At 38.1% G+C, this 21,329-nt stretch overlaps 2 protein-coding genes across 4 annotated transcripts in view; one reads left to right on the forward strand and one right to left on the reverse strand.

Annotated features, from left to right (window-relative positions):
• fanci (FA complementation group I) lies at positions 1-15,606 on the forward strand. Its single transcript, XM_051884498.1, is given in 39 exon segments — positions 1-139; positions 907-1,022; positions 1,137-1,209; positions 1,647-1,777; positions 2,994-3,147; positions 3,622-3,679; positions 3,857-3,898; positions 3,980-4,103; positions 4,184-4,269; positions 4,341-4,473; positions 4,562-4,642; positions 4,938-5,074; positions 5,157-5,334; positions 5,432-5,519; positions 5,621-5,751; positions 5,979-6,049; positions 6,140-6,254; positions 7,189-7,311; positions 7,423-7,491; positions 7,565-7,666; positions 7,747-7,938; positions 8,212-8,333; positions 8,431-8,595; positions 8,680-8,777; positions 8,780-8,858; positions 10,163-10,329; positions 10,413-10,498; positions 10,634-10,750; positions 10,832-10,883; positions 11,304-11,431; positions 11,579-11,644; positions 11,726-11,822; positions 12,253-12,437; positions 12,595-12,651; positions 14,190-14,249; positions 14,345-14,422; positions 14,552-14,647; positions 14,740-14,847; positions 14,933-15,606. Coding segments are annotated over 38 exon segments (4,014 nt in total). The 5' UTR covers positions 1-139; positions 907-920; the 3' UTR covers positions 14,996-15,606.
• The window catches only part of polg (polymerase (DNA directed), gamma), a 17,637-nt gene continuing 10,726 nt past the window's right edge, over positions 14,419-21,329 (reverse strand). For all 3 annotated transcript variants that reach the window (XM_051884501.1, XM_051884500.1, XM_051884499.1), the window contains exons 17-23: positions 20,650-20,785; positions 20,285-20,531; positions 19,862-19,984; positions 19,591-19,768; positions 16,749-16,957; positions 16,508-16,668; positions 14,419-15,235 (exon numbers count right to left, since the gene is read on the reverse strand). In XM_051884501.1, the coding sequence (XP_051740461.1) occupies positions 15,150-15,235; positions 16,508-16,668; positions 16,749-16,957; positions 19,591-19,768; positions 19,862-19,984; positions 20,285-20,531; positions 20,650-20,785 (1,140 nt within the window). In that variant the 3' untranslated portion in view covers positions 14,419-15,149. The remainder of the gene's footprint in view (positions 15,236-16,507; positions 16,669-16,748; positions 16,958-19,590; positions 19,769-19,861; positions 19,985-20,284; positions 20,532-20,649; positions 20,786-21,329) is intronic.

The raw sequence follows: 21,329 nt of genomic DNA on the forward strand, positions 1-21,329 counted from the left end.
GTTTCATGCACATACTGGCGGGAGTTTCGGTTGTTATTAAACAAGGTAACGGGTTACCGACTGCAAAAGGCTATCACGCAACAGTGCTTCTGAAAAAGAACATTTATAAACAAATCCTACATAAAATTCGCTTAACAAGGCAAGTGTTTACACTGTAAAGTTAGTCTATACACTTCACGCGTTTAAACGTTCAGATTTCAAAATGTCTGTTTTATTAAATGCGAATCTGACAGTTGATGTTCTGTTTTCCTTGCTTATTTTCTTATTGATTTTATTTCTATTAGGTTGTCCTAATCCAAATATCGCTTTTAAAACACAACGATAATGACTTTTTTTTTCCATATTCATATTTGCTGTGTTAGCCAACGAGATATCTTACTGATATTCTATTGATATGACTATTTTTGCTTACACAAAGAAGCCTGTTACATATTTTAATATTTTACATTCACTAATTATAATGAACAGGTATGTATGTATGAATGAATGTATGTGTGCATATGTAATAAAAGCATGAGTTGCTTCATAAATAACCGTGTTCTTGCACCGTTGAGTTATTCTTTTCACATTATAAATGGTTATTATTAGTATTTTTTATAGGTTATAACGTCCCTGAACCGCCAAATAACTAACGTTATAGTAAGCAGAGAATATTAAGGAATAATTCGCCCTAAAAATGCATTTTCTCATATTTGTTCTCTCTTGTAGGCTGATAGTTTTCAGTAGAACACAAAAAGAAAATACTTTTTGCAGAGATACAATGGCAGTTCATAGTGATTATGAAATGTGAAGCTCCAAAAAGGGCAAAAAAATGCCATAAATGCAGAAATTATGCAGATCAAATTCTCTTTTTTTAGGATGTTGTGTTCCTCTTGTTTATGTGTTTATGTGACCTTATCCTCACAGGTCCGGGCACATAGATGTCCAAGATGAAGGTTACTGTGGATAAGATCATATCGTTATCGGAGAGTGATGGTGTAGATGAGCTACAGAAGCATCTCACTTTATTGTCTGATGATCAGGTTTGTGTTTCTGTGTACTGTAGTGAATATTAGTCTCTAATCATGTTATGTACAAGGCATCAGCTTTCAATTATGTGCAGATGACTTTCAAATGTGTTTTTTGTCCCTCTACAGCTCACCACCATGCTTACTAATAGTGCTCTGAAAGGGAAGGATACAGGCGTCCTGATCAAAGCCATATTTAAAGGTAATGACAGTGTTCATTTGATTTAATTTTAAAGTACCAAATACACCTGTGAATAGGGTATTTCTACAATGGTATCATCCAGGGATATTATAGTTAACTAAAACCATTAAAAACATTTTCATTACTTGAAATAAAATGGATGTTAACTGAAATAACTTATTTTATTTCAGTTAGCTGCCAAGGCAACATTTTTTAGTTTTATTTAGTTTATCTTGGTGTATTAAAATAAATTAAAATTAAAATAAACCTGGAGAATCAATAATCTCTCAATAATACTCAAAATAACGCTGGTATCATCAAACAAAAACATTTTCTTTCGCATAATGTTTCATCCATGTCTAATAGGTGTCAGTGTAAAGAACCATAAACTAAAAATGACTCTGTGCTGCTTCATCAAGAAGTGCTAAATGTCAAATTGTGTTTGTGTGTGATGTTAGGTTCACCGGTAAGTGTATCACATGGCGCTAACCGAAGACTGCTTGTGTACAAGCACTGTATTCCACTGTGTGAATCTGGAGACCTGCAGACAGAAGTGGCGTCAGATATCATTGGGCTTCTGATGTTGGAGGTGACTTGCTTACCATACCGTTGTACACAAATTAATAGTGACGTAGTCGTTAAAGGTCTTGGCTGGTAACAGTAGGTTGAAGGTTCAAACCCAATATGGGGAGATCGATGGGACTGAACTTATAAATAAAGTGTTTTCTAGATTATAAATGTTATTATTTGTAGATAATGAATATTTGATGGTTCAAACTTCACAAACCTGAACTTGACTATGAATTTTTTTTCCCTGTTGTGACGTATATCCGAGAAAAAGGCTTCTCGAACAAGAAAAAAATGTAGGGCGGGACTTGAATTTGATAATTGGCAACTGATTGGATGGTTGTGGTTTGCTATTGGTCGTTCTCATGTGAGTGACAGGTTGTCCCGCCCTCATGCCAGTAAACACGTTATCAGAGAAGAGATTTTGCTGCAAGAGGGAGGAGAAGTTATTCTAATTAAAGGGTTAGTTCACCCAAAAATGAAAATTCTGTCATTAATTACTCACCCTCGTGCCGTTTTACACCTGTAAGACCTTCGTTGATCTTCGGAACACAAATTAAGATATTTTTGTTTAAATCCGATGGCTCCATGAGGCCTACATAGGGAGCAATGACATTTCCTCTCTCAAGATCCATAAAGGTACTAAAAACATATTTAAATCAGTTCATGTGAGTACTGTGGTTCAGTATTAATATTATAAAGCGACGAGAATATTTTTGGTGCACCAAAAAAAACAAAATAACGAATTATTTAGTGATGGCCGATATCAAAACACTGCTTCAGGAAGCTTCGGAGCATAATGAATCAGCGTGTCGAATCCGCAGTTCGGAGCGACAAAGTCACATGATTTCAGCAGTTTCATGATTCGACACGCTGATTCATTACGCTCCGAATCTTCCTTTAGTACATTAATGGATCTTGAGAGAGGAAATGTCATTGCTCCCTATGTAGGCCTCACGGAGCCATCGGATTTAAACAAAAATATCTTAATTTGCATTCCGAAGATCAACGAAGGTCTTACGGGTGTAAAACAGCACGAGGGTGAGTAATTAATGACAGAATTTTCATTTTTGGGTGAACTAACCCTTTAATGATTACAAGGGCACATGAATTAAAAAAACAAAAATGATGTGCACAGATAAACTATTAATAATAAATACTGCTATATTCCATAAAAATAAGAGTTATTGACTTTAATACTATACCTGTATAATATGGATTTTTCTTCTGTGCCATAGACACACAGTCTACCCGGTCACGCATTAGCCACGTTAGCATCTCTATATGTGGATGCCATCAAAGTGGGTGAGATGAACAGTGGCAGATCGCTGGAACTTTTCCCTACAATCCTAACAGCTCTTGCCGCTACAGAAACATTGGCTTATGGGGAAGGTAAGCTGATATTTGCTAAGCCCAAACTTCTGTTAAAAAAGGAAATAACTCTGTAGAGTCAAACAAAAACAACAGTTATATCTGTTCAAAAATGTTAAATGATAAGATCTTTTTTGGCTTTAATTTCTTTTGTTTTTGAGCTTTTCATTTTTCACAAAATGTATGTACACTACTGTTCAAAAGTTTGAGGACAGTAAGATTTTTTTAATACTTTTATTAAGCAAATACATATTGATTAAAAGTGACAGCAAAGACATTTATATTACAAAATATTTAAAATTAATGCTGTTCTTTTCACGGTCTCCACAAAAATATTAAGCACGGTTTTCAACACTAATAAGAAAATATTTCTTAAGCACCAAATCAGCTTTTTAGAATGATTTCTGAAGGATGTTGACTCTTCTATATTACTATTTTTATTTGATGTTATTACATAGTAGTGTACATACACATTTACTTTTTCTTTTACTTCAGGTGAGCTGAGTGGAGATGAATACAAGAAGCAGCTGATCAACAGTCTTTGCTCTAGCAGGTGAAATCAGCATTTTAAGTGCTTTAATATTGTTTTTCGATAAATAATCCATAAAGACAATCAAGAAATGAAGTGACGGTGCTGTCCAAGTAAAATCAGAACACAAAAAGCAGACAATTTTCAATCTATAAACTATACTGCACCAACATTTTAGTAACATATCTCCAATTCACGCAGATGGGATCCACAGTGTGTGATACACCTTACGACTATGTTCAGGTATGTCGAAACATTTACTGGCTAGTTGTCAACTTTGTGTCTTGAACACACACACAAAAAACACCATGTTTTTTGTGTCAGGGATGTTCCGTTATCTGCTGAGGAGCTTCAATTTTTGATTGAGAAGATTCTACGGATGTTCCTCAAGTTGGATCTACAGGAGATCCCACCTCTGGTCTATCAGCTGCTGCTGCTGTCTGCCAAGGTCTGACATCAGTTTATATGTTTTAAAAGCACTTTAAACAGTGTGTCTATATGGTCAGATTCTTATTTTTTCATCAACAGGGCTGTAAGAAGTTGGTTTTAGAGGGAATCATCAGTTACTTCAAGAAGCAAGACCAACTTCAGAAAGAGGAGCAGAGAAATGCAGAGTGAGTATCCAACTTGATCAAATGGTTTTGTTTATTTTGACCGGTCATTTTTATCTATGTATCTGTGTTAGGAGTAAAGATGTGGAGGTGCAGACCATCCCTCAGGATCAGCTGCGACACGTAGAGGGAACCGTCATCCTCCACATAGTGTTTGCCATTCGTCTTGACCATGAGCTCGGCAGGGAGTTTTTTAAAAACCTCAAGGTGAACGTCTGCCTGCCTCATGAATAATTACCCACATAACCTTTTCTTTGAGCATCTGTGAGTGCTAGCTGGTTGTCTTCCTGTGTAGGTGGCCCAGAGTGATCCATTGTGTCCTTTCAGTATCGCTCTGCTGCTCTCTGTGGCTCGCATCCAACGGTACGAGGAGCAGGTACGTCTGGGATTCATTCTTCCTAGTGAGCTGTCTACCAAGTAGAGCTGGGTGATGTAGCAAAAAAAAATGGATATTTTTTCATGGATGGATGCATTTTTTGGAGGGGGGTGGCTTCAAAATTGCGTCCCCCATTCATTATCATTATAAAGCTTGCATATTTTTAAATATATCTCTGATTGTGTTTGTCTGAAAGAAGATCATATACACCTAGGATGGCTTGAGGGTGAGTAAATCATGGGATCATTTTCATTTTTGGGTAAACTATCCCTTTAATATTACCCATAATGCTTAGGTATTTGAGTTCCTGAAGAGTGCCATCACAAAGAACTTTAAAGATGATCAAATTCAGCACAGCTCGAAGTTTCTGCAGGAACTGCTGCCTCAGTGTAACAGCGTCTCCAACATGATTCTGGACACCGTCAAAAACAGGTCTGGTTAAACTGCAGTGCTTTTTTTGTTCCTTCATTTATTTTGTAGTATTGTTCAGTGTGAAGTTATGTGTCATCTACAGTGTGTTTGGCTGGGATCATGTCACTCAAGGTCTGGTGCAACTGGGATTTATACTTATGGACTCATTTGGGCCTAAAGCTGGAGCATTTGGGAAGGTCACAGAAGGAACATCCACCACTAAAACGCCAAACCAGCAAGCGTGTCGACTTGGTGGACAAGTTCTTCTTGAGAGCTTCAAGGCACAGTATAGTTTTCCACTTGTAATACATAAATCATGCTCCATTTATTGCAAATATGTGACAAGAAGCTGAGCCTTTGTGTTTTCTTTTTGTACAGATGCATGAACCAATAAGAGGAGAGATCCTAGAACAAGTCTTGAACCGATTGGTGACTAAAACAGCCTCACCTGTCACCCATTTCATTGGTTAGGAGTTGTCTTTTTGCAGATTTTTAATTCAAGCTTGCTAATGAAGGTTTCATTTATATCTAAATTTTTTGTTCTTCTTGTCTTTATCACTGCCACAGACCTTCTTTCCAGCATTGTGATGTCTGCTCCCATGATCCTCTTGGAATCTTCCTCTAAGGTCACAGAAACATTTGACCAGCTCTCATACTTGCCTCTCAGCACTGTACAGGGGCTCCTCAAAGCTGTGCAGGTAACATCTCAATCTACATGACATTAAAGTAATGCTTTTTTATATTTTCAGCTTTGTTTAGTGTGTAATGTTGCTGTTTGAGCATAAAAAAGGTCTGTGAAGTTACAAAGTCACTTGAAACGGAGTGATTCTCTATATCAATGCGTACTGTTTCTCAACTCGCTGAAACACCTCCATTGTAGTCACTTGATCAGCTGTGTGATGCGTTTAATGTTTCCTCTGCTCAGCCCCTGCTCAAAGTGAGCATGTCTATGAAGGATGCCCTGATCCTGGTCCTCCGGAAGGCCATGTTCTCCAGGTACAGTAAGGAACGTCCGCACATCCAGATGTATTTTCCTCTGTGTTAAACGATGACTTAAAGTACTAATGGATCTTCTTCTCTCTGAAGTCATTTAGATGGCAGGAAGTCAGCAGTGGCGGGCTTCCTGTTGCTACTGAAGAACTTCCGTATTCTGGGCAGTCTAGCTTCCAGCCAGGCCAGTCAGGCCATTACATCCAGCCAGGTAAAGTATAAACATCTGCTTAAAGGGTTAGTTCACCCAAAAATAAAATTTCTGTCATTAATTACTCACCCTCATGTTATTCCACACCCGTAAGACTTTCGTTCATCTTTGGAACACAAAATAAGATATTTTTGATGAAATCTGAGAGCTTTCTGTCCCTCCATTGACAGCTACGCAACTACCACTTTAATGCTTCAAAATGATCGTAAAACTAATCCATATGAATTGAGTGTTTTAGTCCAAACTTTCTGAAGAGATTTGATCGCTTTATATGATGAACAGATTTAATTTAGGCTTTTATTCACATATATTCATCTAACGCTCATTTAGAAGTTAATCTTTTCAAACACTAATAAATTATTAATAATACTGTTAAATGCAATATTTTGCAAATCTCAAAATGAATCTCTATTTTTCATAGTGTACATAATGTTGTGATGCCTAAATTCACTTGTTGCCTTTAAAATTATTGAATGTAGTTGTAGGTAGGGCTGCATGATTAATTGAAAAAAAAAAAAAATCAAAATGGTGGCTTTTGTCAACAAAAGAGAAGCTTGCTGGCAAGCACAGGAAACCGGGAGGGAAAAACACATTTTGAATTGCATTATAAAATTAGATTCATATCATTTAATTTGAATTTTAATTATCATTAATAGTAAGCATGCTAGTTTGTGGTGATGCAACAACAAGCAGCCAATAATAAAAAAGTCTAAATTTATTTCTATCTGTAAGTCATTTGAATATGTTCCAATAGTGCTAAGTTGTGACATGACGGTGGTACCTTTGCTATACACTATTAACACCCCTGAATTCCCCCCTCGGGAAGCTTTCTATTGGTCTACATAATGCTACTACATTGTGACGTCGCTTCAACACCTGCCAATCCGGTTTAAGAATCCTCTAACTGTGTGACCGTAACTGATTCCCATTGCAGGTCCAGGCGGACGTCCACTCGCGCTACAACACTGCTGCTAATGAAGCCTTCTGCCTGGAGATCCTGAGCAGTCTACGGCGGTGCCTCAACCAGCAGGCTGACGTCCGGCTCATGCTTTATGAGGTCTGACCTTCTCATTTCCCATTTACAAATAAAGGAGTGCAAGAATATTGAGTGATCCTCACCGTTTGACATCTGTGCTGTACTGAGAAAGTGATTTGTTTGATTTTAAAGGGTTTCCACGATGTCCTTCGTCGTAACTCTCAGCTTGCAAGTTCCATCATGCAGACCCTCCTGTCACAAGTGTGTATCATCCTTTATTAAATCAAGCTCTTATGCCTTCCTTCTTATGTACTGATCCAATTGTGTTTACCAGTTGAAGCGATACTTTGAACCTGAGCAAGATCTGCTTCCACCTCTGAAGCTGGAGTCCTGTATCAGCGCACATGGAGATCAGGTGTTCCTCCAGGAGCCTCTGGTACTGATGCCATGCCTCAATCACGTCGATGCGCTGCACTTAAACATGTATGAGAATTCAGGTCATGTATGTTTCTCCAGGCCCACTTGCTCTGCTGCACGGTTCACTGCCTGCTGTGGAACCAGAATGTACAGTCAGGTTGCAGTGTGAGCGATGATGATGATGATGATGATGATGAAGATGAGGAGGGTGGAGTCCAAAGTGAACTGCACGCTATACTAGAAAGCATAACGAAGCGCATGATTAAAAGCGAACTGGAGGATTTTGAGTTGGTACGTCATAATAATGTCTAATACAGCTGAAAATGTCAAACAATTAAAATTATTTACTTAGATAATAGCATTTATTCAGCAAGGATGCATTAAATTGATCAAAAGTGACAGTAAGGACATTTATAATGTTACAAAAATTTCAATTACAAATAAATTCATTATTTTGAACTTTATATTCATCAAAGAATCCTGGAAAAAAAAAAAAAGTACACAAAAACATTAAACAGAACCACATTTTTGCCGTTTTCATGTTTTCATTTTCATGCGTCTCAGGATAAGTGTGCTGAATTTTCAACGAGTTCCAGTGTTGGAGTAAAGAACAGCATCTACGCTGTGTTGGTGATGGGTCTGAACGAGGTTCTCATGGAGTACAACTTCATCACTGCTAATTACAAGTGTGTGTTTGTGAAAGCCTCGTTTCTGAATACTTTTAAATACTTTTAAAACATGCTAGATGTGTTTAACATATTCTATGGTGCACATGCTGAGCAGTAAGAACCATTTTGAGGACATTCTGGAGCTGTTCAAGCGGTATCATAAGGTGTCTGAGATCCTGAGGGAGCGGGCAGGGAAGGGCCGCTCCACGTCCTCCAGCAAAACCCCTCGCAGCCTGCTGTCTCTAGGATTCATCTCCATGTTACTCACTGCTCTCTTCAGGTAGTTTTGTAATGTTATAAATGTCTTTGTCACTTTTGAACAATTTAATGCGTCCTTGCTGAATAAAAGTATTATTTATTTTAGAGACAGCACTCAAAGCCGTGAGGAGAGCCTGTCTGTGTTGCGTTCCAGTGGAGACTTCCTGCGGTACTGTGTGAGCGTGGCCCTGCAGAAGATCCAGCAGCTGAGGAGACCGGACACACAGACGGACCGGAGGGACAGAGCCCTGACAAGACCTTCCGCCACCTCTGTGACATCACCAGGTGATTGGGCAACACATTTTATTATGGAAACAACTGGTCTTAAAGGATTAGTTCACTTCAGAATTAAAATTTCCTGATTATTTACTCACCCCCATGTCATCCAAGATGTTCATGTCTTTCTTTCTTCAGTCGAAAAGAAATTAAGGTTTTTGAGGAAAACATTCCAGGATTTTTCTCCATATAATGGACATCAATGGGGACCAACGGGTTGAAGCTCCAAATTACAGTTTCAGTGCAGCTTCAAAGGGCTCTACACGATCCCAGATGAGGAATAAGGGTCTTATCTAGTGAAACGATCGGTCATTTTCTAAAAAAAATAAAAATGTATATACTTTTTAACCACAAATGCTCATCTTGCACTGCTCTGCGCCACGCATTACGTAATCACATTGGAAAGGTCACGTGTGACGTAGGCAGAAGGTAGAGTGAAAACTCCCATCTCATTTTCTCCTCCAACTTCAAAATCAACCGACATCGTTTTACCTTTTTTTGTGAAGGGTGTTTGACTTAGTCTTTGCATGTTCACTTTGTAAACACTTCCTCGGTACTTCTGCTTACGTCACGCGTGACCTTTCCAACGTGATTACGTAATGCGTGGAGCAGTGCAAGATGAGCATTTGTGGTTAAAGTGTATACATTTTTATTTTATTTTTTTTAGAAAATGACTGATCGTTTCGCTAGATAAGACCCTTATTCCTCGGCTGGGATCATGAAGCTGCATTTAAACTGCAGTTTGGACCTTTAACCCATTGGTCCCTGTTGAAATCCACTATATGGACAAAAATCCTGGAATGTTTTCCTCAAAAACCTTAATTTCTTTTCGACTGAAGAAAGAAAGAAAAACATCTTGGATGACATGAGGGTGAGTAAATTTTGAACCCCAAAAAAAGAAACATTTGTTAAAGTTGGCATTGAAAGGGATGTTGTGATAGTCTTTTCTTCCTTATTGTGATGTATATCCGAGTGAAACGACTTCTTGAACAAGAAAGAATGTAGGGCGGGACTTGATTTTGTCCATCTGGAATTGATTGGATGGTTGTGGTTTGCTATTGGTCGGTCTCATGTGAGTGACAGGTTGTCCCGCCCTCGCGCCAGTAAATACGTCATTAGAGAAGAGAATTTAAAAAAAAAAAAAAAAAAGAAGTGAACAGATAAATTATTTGTAATAAATACTGCGAAATTCCATAAAAACTAAGAATCATCCATTTTGATTTCATAGTGACTTTAAATACCTCATAAAAGCTTAATGTGTTTAGTGCTTGAAAGAAGCTGAATTTCTTAATTTCTGGTTTCCCTGCATGCAGTGTGCTAATGTGGCGCTACACCAACGTGCCGTCCACCGTGGAGGATGCTGGGAAGAAGGAGAAGGGCCAGAGTGTATCGTTACTATGTCTGGAGGGTCTGCTGCGAGTCTTCACCACAGTGCTACAGCGATACCCGACACGCATGAGCAACTTCCTGTCTTCTCTCGGTGGGTGTCTTAGCGTTCCTGTGACTTCTGAATAACAGTTTTGTATGTTTCTGGTGTTTTAATGAAAATAATCTGTCTTAAAGATGTTTCAGGGGAAGCAGAGGGAGAGGCAGAGGGCGAGGGTTCTGATCTGACGGCGCAAACGGCTTTCTACATCCGCCAGTTTCAGGTACCAGCTTCCCTTTCAAACCCAGAATGATCATAACGTTACATTTGCTCTGCTAAATCCGTCCATATTAACCGTAAGAGAAAGTTAGAGACAAAACACTCCAGCAGGTGTTGTAAGCTGATCTTTTCTGTCCAGCGAGCGTTGATGAACCAGCTCAGCGGGGGAGAGGAGGAGTTCAACAGTAAAGAAGCTCAGTTATTGGTCAGCATCCTCAGCGTTCTGTCACGACAGCTCAATCCTTCCTCTCAGCAGGTAACTCTTCAAAACACTCTTGCTATGGCAGTATTGGCGGTCAGGAATCTCAATACATTTTCTTTTTGTTTTTATGTGCAGTTTATGCAAATGCTCACCTGGACTGTGAAAATTTGTAAGGAAACCAACTTCGGTAAGTGATTCATGTTCAGAGACAAAGAGGAAACATTAGGGGCAGATGGGATGCTTTCAAACCATTAGGGATCTAACATGTATCTCTGCATTTATATTGTCACAAGAATGAAAAAAAAATGATATCTCTTTCAAAATGTATGCATTTGAGAAAAAATCTTTTTATAGCAAAAGAACAATTTTGTACAATACAACAGTATACTTACTAAAATAATTTTAATATATGAAAAATGACTCAAACGTATGTAAACAAATGGATTTTGAATCAGAGTTTTGATGGAACCAATGAGAGAATTGTCTAATAACGCAGTCTTCAGGAAATGTGATGATCAAATAAAAGCCTGTTAAAATTGTCACAATATCCACATTGCTGCTTAATTTTGTATCCCCAACCCTTCTTTCACCATATTCTCTCTTTCAGAGGACATCTCTCTCACTAAGGGCTTGCTGTCCCTGCTGTTCAACCTACATGTCCTGCATAAAAGCCCAGTGTCTCTGCTCTGGGAGATGTGCCAGGACATACACAGCCAGCTGGGAGACATCGACCAGGTACTGTTGTCTCTTTTAAAACGAATGAAATCTCTCTAGTGTGCTCAGGTCTTTCTCAAGACAGCAAAATTGTGCAGGAAAACAACTGACAAAAGACTTTACATTTGATCTTACGTCACTAGAACAGTTATCTCTGTTTCTGAACAGGACGTGGAGGTGGAGAAACAGTCTCATTTTGCCATCATCAGCATGAAAACAGCTGCATCCACCACGGTAAGAACGGACACACTTCAGAAACAAAGTTTTAAATCTTCATACCTGTTAAAAGAGCACATCTGCCTTTTTCCTTCCCAGCTTCTAGTCTTGTCTCAGGTTGGAAAGGTGTTGGATGAAGTAGACTGGTTGATCGCCAAGAAGAAAGGCCAGATAAGCTCAGACAGAACCATTTCAGGTAAAACGCACCAAAAATCATCTATATTTTTCCTGTAAGGCTTCCAACACACCAAGTTGCTTGCAATCCTGAAGACCTTAATTAGCTTGCTCAGGTGTGTTTAATCAGGATTATAGCCTTCCAGGACTGGATTTCTCTAATCTAGGACAGGAGTGCTCCTGGAGGGCCACTGTCCTGCAGAGTTTATCTCCATCTTATCTTAACACACCAGCTTGGAAGTTTCTAGTATGCTTAGTAAGACAGTTGCTGAAATGCTGAATGGCATACTAGCATATACCGATATAGTAACAATAGTAAGAGTAGTATGCTAGTACCTGGTTCCAAATCCAGCACTTGACTAGCTGGTTCAGGTATGTTTAATTGGGGTTAGAGCTAAACTAGACACCCCTGATATAGGATAAAGAGCATTAACTTCCTGTATGTGCATTAGGAAATACCCAGCAGCCACTGGGCCAGCAGGATCCGATCGAGAAGGCCGTCACGATTCAGTTAGGCACGCTGTTGACAGCTCTGCATGAGCTGGTTCAGACCGCTCTGCCCACGGGGCCCTGCACGGACACCCTAATGCGAGAGCTCAGCCGAACCTACAGCATCCTCACCACACTTACCAAATATGTGAGCCTCTTCCTGATTTACGACTAATATGATTCATAATCTTTATTATGGTCTGGGGAATCTTTACAGCTCAAGAACTTCACACAAAAAAGTAAAAGTGCTGCACATAAAATTAAAGTAATAATAAAAAAAAACACTTCTTTATTTTATTTTTCAGTATATTCAGCTGTGTGCGACCCAACCTGGCCAGCTCCCTGCACGTGTGGAGAAACTGGTAAGATTGTTTAGAGTTACAGAGGGTGGCAAGAAATAAACCGTTTAAGTGTGATATTGAAATGATCTGTATCATATGATGAGTCTGTTTAAATCCTGAATCTGATTTCAAGTGGATTAAACCACTGAAATTAGATACTGATGATAATAATAAATGTTTCTTGAGCAGCAAATCAGCATATTAGAATGATTTCTGAAGGATCATGTGACACTGAAGACTGGAGTAATGATGCTGAAAATTCAGCTTTGATCACAGGAATAAATTACATTTCAAAATGTATTCAAATAGAAAACAGTATTTTAAATTGTAATAATATTTTACAATATTACTGTTTTTACAGTATTTTTGATCAAATAAATACAGCCTAGGTGAGCATAAGAGACTTTTTTGATACATTTAAAAAATCTTGCCGACAATTATGACAGTTACAACATTTATCTTGAAATGTTGCAAAGATGTAAAATTTTCTCTTTCTGTCAATGTTTATACCTTTTGATTTGGGATAAAACAAACCTTTTAACAATTTCATACCAAAGGAACCATCATTTGGTCCAAACAGCCATTATTACCAAGTAGATTAAAAATCTTTAACATAACTAAAACACAGTGAGATAAAAATAATATTTAAGCCGTTTTTTTTTTTTTTTTTTGTAGATCCAGATTCAACCTGTGACATCCTAAACTGTCATTTAACCGAAATGCTATTATTTTCTTAAAAGGGTCCTTGATTATGATTTCACTTTTTCAACTTTATTTAGTGTGTAATGTTGCTGTTTGACCATAAACAACATCTGCAAAGTTACGACACTCAAAGTTCAATGCAAGGCGAAATATTTTCTTTTAAAGAATTCGCTGTTTAAGGACTACAACGAGCTTCTTCCCGGGTTAGTGACATCACGAACCCTAAAATTTACATAAACCCCGCCCCCAGGAACACGCAACAAAGGGGGCGAGGCCATATTGGGCTGCTTTAAAGAAGAGGAAGAGTTGTAGTAGTGTTGCTGTCATTTTACGCCGGATTGCTTCACAAACGAGAGTAAATTCAACGCTGGATTTGCACAAAAGATTAACATGACGGCACATGCTAGTCGATGAGTTGAATCAACTCCACAGCAACTACATAAATTTATCCACTAACCATTCAGAAATGTCCAGTTTCATTTTAAAAGTTGTAACTTCTTCCTGAGTCTCTCCATCAGTGTCCGACTCCGGTTTGAACAATGTAAGGCTGAACACCGTTACTGACAATCCTCATTTTGGCTGCGTGAGATTCTCCAGCTTTGTTGTTGTTGAGCAACCGAGGCACGAGCTGTTAAAGCTCTGCCCTCTTCTGGAAAGGGGGCGGGAGCAGCAGCTCATTTGCATTTAAAGGGACACACACAAAAATGGTGTGTTTTTGCTCACACCAAAATGGGCAAATTTGACAAACTATAATAAATGATCTGTGGGATATTTTGGGCTAAAACTTCACAGACACATTCTGAGGACACCAGAGACTTATATTACTAAATAAACTCACAAACATCTCATGTGTTCAGGTGAAGCTGTCAGGGTCTCATCTCACTCCTCAGTGTTACTGTTTCATCACATATGTACAGGTATGTGCCTATAAATGGTAAATTTTCTTTCTGTTTGATGTTTTTTAACCTTCACCACAGTGTCTAAACATATTATTAAATGTTTCCTTGTACAGAGCGGAGAGCTGACGGCTGGAGGCCTGGAAAAGTTGAAGAAGAAGAAAAAAGAAGATGAGGCAGTAGCAGCTGCTTCAGTGAGAACTATTTAAATTTATTACCTGAGACTGAAAAACAAGTTATTTTAATACAAATATTTTGGTAACAATTTAGGCCTTGGAGTGCAACGTCTACTTAAATGTTTTGTACATCTGATTTGATTTCAGGCTAAAGTTCTTCGTGAGACCAAAGCCATCCCGAACCTCATTTTCAACATTGAACAGTATGAGAAGTTTCTCATTCTTCTCTCCAAGAAATCCAAGGTAAAATCTCTTAAGTTTTTGCCCATAAATCATAAATACAATAACAAAAACCTCTGAAACACTGAGGCACATCTGTGAATGTCTATACACAGGTCAATCTGATGCAGTATATGAAGCTGAGCACTTCCAGAGACTTCCGAATCAACGCAGCCACTCTGGACGCTGCACTACAGGAACAGCAGCAGGATGAAAGCCAACAGGTTTGTCTTTGTTTAAACATGTTCTTTCTCCAACAGAACTCTGGGATTGGTTTCTTAATCTTCAATGGTGTCTTTCTTTCCTTAGACTGAAGCTTCTCAGCCTTCAGAGGAAAATCAAGCACCAAAGAAAAAGAGGAGGAAGCAGTGAAAAATGCGTTCAGTCCTTCTTTTGCACTTTTTTCACCCCCGTCCATTCATTTCAACGGAGAACACCACCCTTTTTTGAGTTCACACTAGGGCTGGCCATTAATGTGTTGAGACGGTCCGCATGGCCTGCATTTATTCTTTTCATGCCACAGATATTACTTTAACTTTGCAGCTTGTTGTAGTTGTTTGGCAAAAGACCCTTTGGTGATCTTTATAATCTGATAAATGTCCAACGCCTCACCTGTTGATATAAAAACACTTTGTTCACGGTAGCACATCGACAATATTTAAAGAATACCTGCCTTAATCTTGCTAAATGAATGCATTGTGGTCTTAATACAAGTGATTTAGACTTAATGAGTTATTGATGTTCACAAAATGCTGCTATAATCTTAATAAACAAATGTCCACATGTGATCTAATGAATTTCTTAAGGAACCGTTCAGCCAAACATAGTGTCATCATTTGCTCATCCTCATGTTACCTATACAACTTTTCTGTAGAATTAAAAATATATTTAGACTTTTTCCCCATACAATGTTGTCATATAAAAGTGATATTTTTTCTGTGGAAAAAGAATTCCAAAATAAATCATTCAATTATTATGAGAAACTTAGTGTTTTTTTTTTTTACTTTGGATGCATGTAAAACTATTGAAGGGGACGTCCAAAACAAAATTAGAAACCTTTAAAACAGCATAATAGGGGCACTTTAAAGGATTAGTCCACTTTCAAATAAAATTTTCCCAATAATTTACTCACCCCCATGTCATCCAAGATGTCCATGTCCTTCTTTCTTCAGTTCCAGAAATAAAGGTTTTTGATGAAAACATTCCAGGATTTTTCTCCTTATAGTGGACTTCAATGGACTCCACTGTTGAAGGTCAAAATGACAGTTTCAGTGCAGTTTCTAAAGGCTTTAAATGATACCAGATGAGGAATAAGGGTCTTATCTAGCGAAACGATCGGCCATTTTCAAAAAAAAAAAAAAAAATACAACTATATGCTTTATAAACACAAATGATCGCCTTGCAAGTGGTTCTGCCATTCCGCCTTCCGTATTCTTCAAAAAGTTTAAGCTAAATGTCCTACGCCTTCCCTATTCAACTTATGGAACGAACGCAGTGCCAGTTCCATTTTTTCCGTAAGTTGAATAGGGAAGGTGTAGGACATTCAGCGTAAGCTTTTTGAAGAATACGGAAGGCGGAAGCACTCGCAAGGCGATCATTTGGTGTTTATTTGTATTTTTTTTAGAAAATGGCCGATCGTTTCGCTAGATAAGACCCTTATTCCTCATCTGATATCGTTTAAAGCCCTTTGAAGCTGCACTGTTACTGTAATTTTGACCTTCAACCGTTTGGAGTCCATTGAAGTCCACTATAAGGAGAATAATCCTGGAATGATTTCATCAAAAACTTTAATTTCTTTTCGACTGAAGAAAGAAGGACATGGACAGTAAATTATCAGGAAAATTTTATTTGAAAGTGGACTAATCCTTTAAGGCTTAGTCTTACCTTGTAGTAACCCGTATCTCCGCTCCACTCCTGTGGGATTGGATGGAGTCACGCAGTCCATGGTCACCTCCTTCCGTAAGCACTTATCGATGTCCACCGCACTGAAAAAAGCCACTGACTGCGGCAGATCCATCATTCCCAGTTTATATGCGAACATGCACCTGAGAACGGAGATAAATATTCAAGCATGGACTTCACAGGATAATGCCGCATATAACATGAATCAAAGGTTGGTCTTCACCTGGTGAGCAGGTTGGTGATCTGTAGGGCCAGCGCAGCTCTGTAGCGATCTTCGCTCATCACCAGGTAGCGCACCTCATCGTGAATACTGATGCAGAAGCGCCCGTTAATGTCATACTCCTCAAACAGCCAGCGCATGGCCACCAGCATCAGATGGAGATAATCCACCGCTGAACTCTGAACCACCCAGTTGACTCTGCTGGTAATGAACTAAAGCATAATAGAACTAACATGAATTAAATGTGAACTAAATTAACTAAAACAATGGAAACTATGGCTTATGTGAACAATTAAAAGATAAACAATTCTTATATTGTCTTAAAGAGGACCTATTATGCTTTCTTTAGTGTGTAATGTTGCTGTTTTAGCATAAAAAAGGTCTGCAAACTAAGACACTCCAAAGGGAGTTATTCTGTATCTCTGAACTCCTTTAAATGCCTCGATTGTAGTCTTGAGTTTTCTTCTGGGAATGTACATGTCACAATATTCCTCATTTAAATAATTCCCACCCAAGGTATACGCAAAAAAAGGGGCGAGGCCTGGTTGAGTTGTGCTAGTAGTTTGTTCAAACTCGCGGTTATGGTAAGGGGCGTGACATTTCCCAAACATGCTCAAAGTGGTTGACCAATCACAACACACTGGACTAGCCGACCAATCAGAGCACATTACACTTTTTGGAAGGAGGGGCTTCATAGAAACAGGAACTGAACAGAGTGTTACTGACAGACTGGGAATCAAGACTTTGTAAAAGGTCATAATAGGTTCCTTTAAAGATGGTTGGTTTACAACATTATTTTACATACTGCATCATTTGGCTGTTTTTGGAAAAAAAAAAAAAAAATGATACACAATTTTACAAAAACAATTTTTGTCATATATATTATAGTTTCATGAACATAAGGACTGCATCAGTAATGGTGCCCAGTTCATTTTGAATTACACATTAACGTTAAAGGACTTGCAATTCAATGAAGGAGTCAGTTGAGAACTCGTAACGACACTTAAAGGATTAGTCCACTTTTAAATAAACTTTTCCTGATAATTTACTCACCCCCATGTCATCCAAGATGTTCATGTCTTTCTTTCTTCAGTCGAAAAGAAATTAAGGTTTTTGATGAAAACATTCCAGGATTATTCTCCTTATAGTGGACTTCAATGGCCTCCAAACGGTTGAAGGTCAAAATTACTGTTTCAGTGCAGCTTCAAAGGGCTTTAAACTATACCAGACGAGGAATAAGGGTCTTATCTAGCGAAACGATCGATCATTTTCGAAAAAAAATGTAAATGTATATGCTTTACATAAACAAATGTTCGCCTTCTAAGTGCTTCCGCCAAAACCGCATTTCCGTATTCTCCAAAAAGTTTACGCTGTATGTCCTACGCCTTCCCTATTCTACTTACGGAACGAACGCAGCGCCAGTTACATTTTTTCCGTAAGTTGAATAGAGTAGGCGTAGGACATACAGCGTAAACTTTTTGGAGAATACAGAAATGCGGTTTTGGCGGAAGCACTTAGAAGGCGAACATTTGTTTATATAAAGCATATACATTTACATTTTTTTTTCGAAAATGACCGATCGTTTCGCTAGATAAGACCCTTATTCTTCGTCTGGTATCGTTTAAAGCCCTTTGAAGCTGCACTGAAACTGTCCTTGAACCGTTTGGTGTCCATTGAAGTCCATTATATGGAGAAAAATCCTGGAATGTTTTCATCAAAAACCTTCATTTCTTTTCGACTGAAGAAAGAAAGACATGGACATCTTGGATGACATGGGGGTGAGTAAATTATCAGCAAAACTTTATTTAAAAGTGAACTAATCCTTTAATAATACAGTGATATTTTCCAGAAGGAAAAATGTCATCCATTTGCTCCACAGGGAAATTGAATAAAACTTTTAAATAAACCTTTACTGTGAGCTGTGAAGTTGTTAATCGATGGTATATTTCATCTGTTGAAGCCGTCAGCCCGTATTATTTCAACTCTTTAAATAATCGTGTTCAACAGCAGAATTACTGATGAAAAACTACATTACCCATGATTCTGCAGAACAATCACCAATCTTACATCTTACAAGGTTTGTTAATTGCTTAAAGTTGTTATAAAGTGTTGCCTAGTTAATTCATTATCTTCATGTCAGAAACATCAATTTAGAGGTATTAATGAATCAAGACAATTAAAATATATTTTTTCAAGGAAAAAAACCTTAAAGGGTTAGTTCACCCAAAAATGAAAATTGTCATTAATTACTCACCCTCATGTCGTTCCTCACCTGTAAGACCTTCATTCATCTTCTGAACACAAATTAAGATATTTTTGATAAAATCCGATGGCTCAGTGAGGCCTGTATTGCCAGCAAGACAATTAACATTTTCAGATGCCCAGAAAGCTACTAAAGACATATTTAAAACAGTTCATGTGACTACAGTGGTTCAACCTTAATGTTATGAAGGGACGAGAACACTTTTGTGCGCCAAAAAACAAAATAACGACTTTATTCAACAATATCTAGTGATGGGCGATTTCAAAACACTGCTTCATGAAGGTTTGAAGCTTTACGAATCTTTTGTTTTGAATCAGTGGTTCGGAGCACGAATAAAACTGCGGTAGAAAAAGTATTCTCGTCGCTTGATAACATTAAGGTTGAACCACTGTAGTCACATGAACTGTTTTAAATATGTCTTTAGTAGCTTTCTGGGCACTGAAAGTGTTAATTATCTTGCTGTCAATGGAGGCCTTACTGAGCCATCGGATTTTATCAAAAATATCTTCATTTGTGTTCTGAAGATGAACAAAGGTCTTACGAGTGTGTTTGGGTAAACTAACCCTTTAAGTGTTCCCTCACCTCATCCTGAACAGCAGACGGTTCCAGAGCTCTGGATATCCTGCAGCCCAGCACTGGAGTGGCTGGTTCCTCAGAGTGGGCGATACTTTCCAGCTTATTGAACATCTCTGATTCTGTCCCGGCCGTCCACACACGCTTCCCAGTGAGATTCCACTTCCTCTTGCTCCCCCTAGTGGTACTTCAAGGATAAAAACAAAAGTATAACATGCAGATTTGTCCAACATAAACGTTCATAAAATGTCTTGTGTAGCAGCCAGGGTAGTCAGCAGACCTTTGGGATGCCAGTTTTGAGATTTTACGCAAATCCTGGAGCGAGATGGTGCCATCCTCAGCCCTTTCCACCTTTACATCCAACTTCTTTACCAACCATTCCCCTTCCTCAGACAGGTGATATCTGCACATATTCAATTATTTAATGCAAAGCACCAAATGAAAACATTTTAATATATTTTAATAATATTTTAAACAATACATTCTGAATTTAATACTATTTAATATACTATATTATATTTTAAATAATTGAAAAATACTTTAATAGTATTTAATACATAATATAATATTAATTATACTTTTTAAATAATAGTTTTTAAAAACAAGTTATTTTAAATAAAGTAATTTAAATCAATTGTATGTTTTATTTCTTCAAAGGTTAAGAATGTACATTTTTAGAAATGTTTTGAGGTTTTTAGCCTACCTGCGCAGTCCTTTGGTAAGTGCGTACATCTGCCGAGCTTTATTGGCTGCTTCCTGTTGGCTCAGTTGGTGATTGAACTGCATGAGCAGTCGCTCGGCAAACGGCTGGCCGGCTCCATAAATCCGCCCGTAGTTGAAGACCTTGGCGTGTTCACGGCTGATGCCCACAGCATCTGCGGTACGGCTGTGCAGATCCGTGCCCTGACTTTTCTTTCCCTGGAGCGTCATCCATCCAAACGCTGTGCATCCTGGAAATCAGAGATTAAGAATGATCTACGGGGTGCGGTTTGTTCCATAGAAGCATCATGAATTGCCAAGGAATTTGCCTCTTGAAATCTAATAGCTAGGAAACAGCTTCTGGAATACCATGTATTCCTGCAAAGTGTGCTTCGCCCAGCATGGCAGCGATCCACAGCTCTTGAGAATCCACATCTGCTCCCACCAGGTGATAACCAGGAGGCACCTGCACCATGGCCTTCAGCTCACTGCCTACACGATCTTTCTGCAAACAAACACACACTGCTTAGCTTTTTAATGCCACTTCAATGTCATCATTATGGAAGCACATTTCCACACATAAGGAAAAAAAGAATCCTTTGGCAAATCATAATTATGACATAAAAAGTAGAAATTCTCAACTCAACTCAAATTGTATTTATAAAGCAGTTTCAAAACCATAAAAATGGACCAAAGTGCTGTACATAAATAGCTTAAAAAAACAAAACAATAAATCGATCACATTATAAGACAAAAATGTTGAAATTCTGACAAAAAAGTCAAAATTATGAAAAATACTGGAAAAAGTACAAATTATGAGATACTACATCATAATGTCGAAATTGTCAAAAAGTCAAACTTATGACATAAGTCAGAATGAGATAAAACATCAAAATGATAACTTAAAAAGTTAACTTTTTGTCAAAAAGCAAAATTTTTGTTATAACTGACTCAGTTTATGTCATAATTTAGATTTCTTTTGTCAATTTCGATAACTTTGTCATAATTATGATTTACCAAAGCATGATTTTTTTTTTTTGTGGCAGATA

Source organism: Ctenopharyngodon idella, chromosome 24 (genome assembly GCF_019924925.1).
Source record: "Ctenopharyngodon idella isolate HZGC_01 chromosome 24, HZGC01, whole genome shotgun sequence".
Taxonomy (NCBI): domain Eukaryota; kingdom Metazoa; phylum Chordata; class Actinopteri; order Cypriniformes; family Xenocyprididae; genus Ctenopharyngodon; species Ctenopharyngodon idella.